This window comes from Arvicola amphibius, chromosome 9 (assembly GCF_903992535.2).
Source record: "Arvicola amphibius chromosome 9, mArvAmp1.2, whole genome shotgun sequence".
In the NCBI taxonomy this organism is placed as follows: domain Eukaryota; kingdom Metazoa; phylum Chordata; class Mammalia; order Rodentia; family Cricetidae; genus Arvicola; species Arvicola amphibius.
Genome location: NC_052055.2, coordinates 36,087,163 through 36,089,153, shown reverse-complemented (window position 1 = coordinate 36,089,153; position 1,991 = coordinate 36,087,163). Strand labels below are relative to the sequence as shown.

Here is a 1,991-nt window from a genome sequence, read left to right as displayed (position 1 = left end):
TTCCTACTCTGAGCTTTCCTATGACTCCTCATCTACTGCTGTGGATTTGGGTTCCTCTAGTATGTTTATATTCTTGAAGAGCATCGTTAGGTCGTTGGTGATATCTAGATTTCATGACAGAGAACTGAACGCTATAAACTTCCGGCCTAAAACTGCATTGTTTTTTTCCTTTAGCATTGTGTGACTCTGAAACTTACCACAAGATAAAGTGGTTGAAACTCATCACAACACCATGGCCAGCAACATGGAAGAGGACACTCTTGAAAAGGATTTCAAGATCCTACTATCCCTAGGCTGTGGTGCATTCGGGGAGGTGAAGCTGGCCTGCCACCTGCCCACTCAAACACGAGTGGCTGTCAAGGTGCTTGAGAAGAACACCAACAGTGTGACTGACATCAGCACTGAAGTAAACATCCTTCAGTCTTTAGAACACAGGAACATTGTTCGATTTTTTCACATGATCGACACGCTGACAACCACGTACGTGATCATGGAGTACGTGGCAGGAGAAGATCTAGAGAGCTGCCTCAGGGCACTGGGCTGTCTAGAGGAGGAGGAGGCCAGAGCGATTTTCCGGCAGGTTGCATCAGCAGTGCACTTCCTCCACCAAAGACGCATCGCACATCGAGACATTAAATTAGAAAACATCCTACTCGATGCAGCAGGCAATGCAAAGCTTTGTGACTTTGGTATGGCAATTGAAACCACAGAGGGGCAGATGTTGGAGGAGATCTGTGGCTCCTTGCTCTATTGGGCCCCAGAGATTTTGGCAAGGAAACCGTACGATGGACTGGCAGGTGATATGTGGAGCCTGGGCATCGTCCTATACACCCTGGTCACAGGGCATTTTCCATACGTAGAAACCACCATGGAAGCTATGCACAGGCTCATCACCACCACGATGTGTCCCATTCCTTACCATTTATCAAAACCCTGCCATATTATAATTGCGAGATTACTCATGGTCCCCACCTGGTACAGAATAACAATATGCCAGCTTGTGGAACGACCATGGCTGGGCCCCATTCAAGAGCATGTACCACCTGCCACTAAGGAACTCCTTCCCAGGGTCGTGGAGGCTATGTGTACTATCGGCTATACCTGTGAAGAGATTGTTTCTTCCCTAAAGCACAGGCAGCCAAGTAACTTAACTGCAACTGTGAATATCATCAAATACAAACTGAGCTGTGGAGATAGCCATATGCAAAATAAGACCTGGTTAAATGTGATCCCTGCAGCTCCCCTTAGCCTCCCTGTTGCCTTGAAGAGGAGAGCTAGTGAACCAGCTCTTCCTGCTGGGAAGACGCAGTTACACAAAGAGGGGTTGGAAGAAAGTAGCAAAGGATGCAGAAGCTGTACCATGCCCAAGAGATCCTACAATCTGGAGGCGATACCGTGTTCGGATAACACAGTCCCAGAAAAAGATGCTTTTGTGGCTGATGTCATCAACTCTGCTCCAGGGAACATTGTAGTCAACAGTAATTCCGTTGGCAGTCTGCCTGGCAATCTCTGTTACCTGGAATCAGCCCTGGATGGAACACCCATGGGGTTTGTGAACGTGGGCTTCACAGAGGAACCATCCACGGAGGAAGGCATCCCCAGTGACCAGTCCCAGGTGGCACCCACAACATCTGGATCCAGGCCAATCCGAGGCTGGAAACTGGTGAGGAAGCGAATTTCCCAGGCACTGAGAGCCCTGTGCTGCTGCTGCAGCTGCTGCTGCCGTCGCCTGCCCACACCCCGGTGAGTCCTGAATCCTTGTGTCAGAGGCATCACAGGAAAAAGAGGACAGTGGAGATCTACGTGGAGTGCAGTTGGTTTGGTCACCCAGAATTCCTTCCTTGTATTTTCACAATATTGTTTCAATGTCATTTCTAAATGACAAGTTGAACCCACATACAAGGCACAGATATTAAGATGTCTTCCTGTTCATGTAAATGCCTGGAATGCTGAGCCAGAAGCAGATAGCATTGCACGTGGACCACAGGGTG

General features: G+C 48.7%; 1 protein-coding gene across 1 annotated transcript; it reads left to right on the top strand.

The window, feature by feature from the left end:
* The first annotated feature begins 232 nt into the window (after positions 1–232).
* On the top strand, positions 233–1,747 carry LOC119823647 (putative sperm motility kinase W). Its single transcript, XM_038343730.1, has one exon. It carries the CDS (start codon positions 233–235, stop codon positions 1,745–1,747), a length of 1,515 nt encoding a protein of 504 aa, XP_038199658.1.
* Positions 1,748–1,991: the final 244 nt, after the last annotated feature.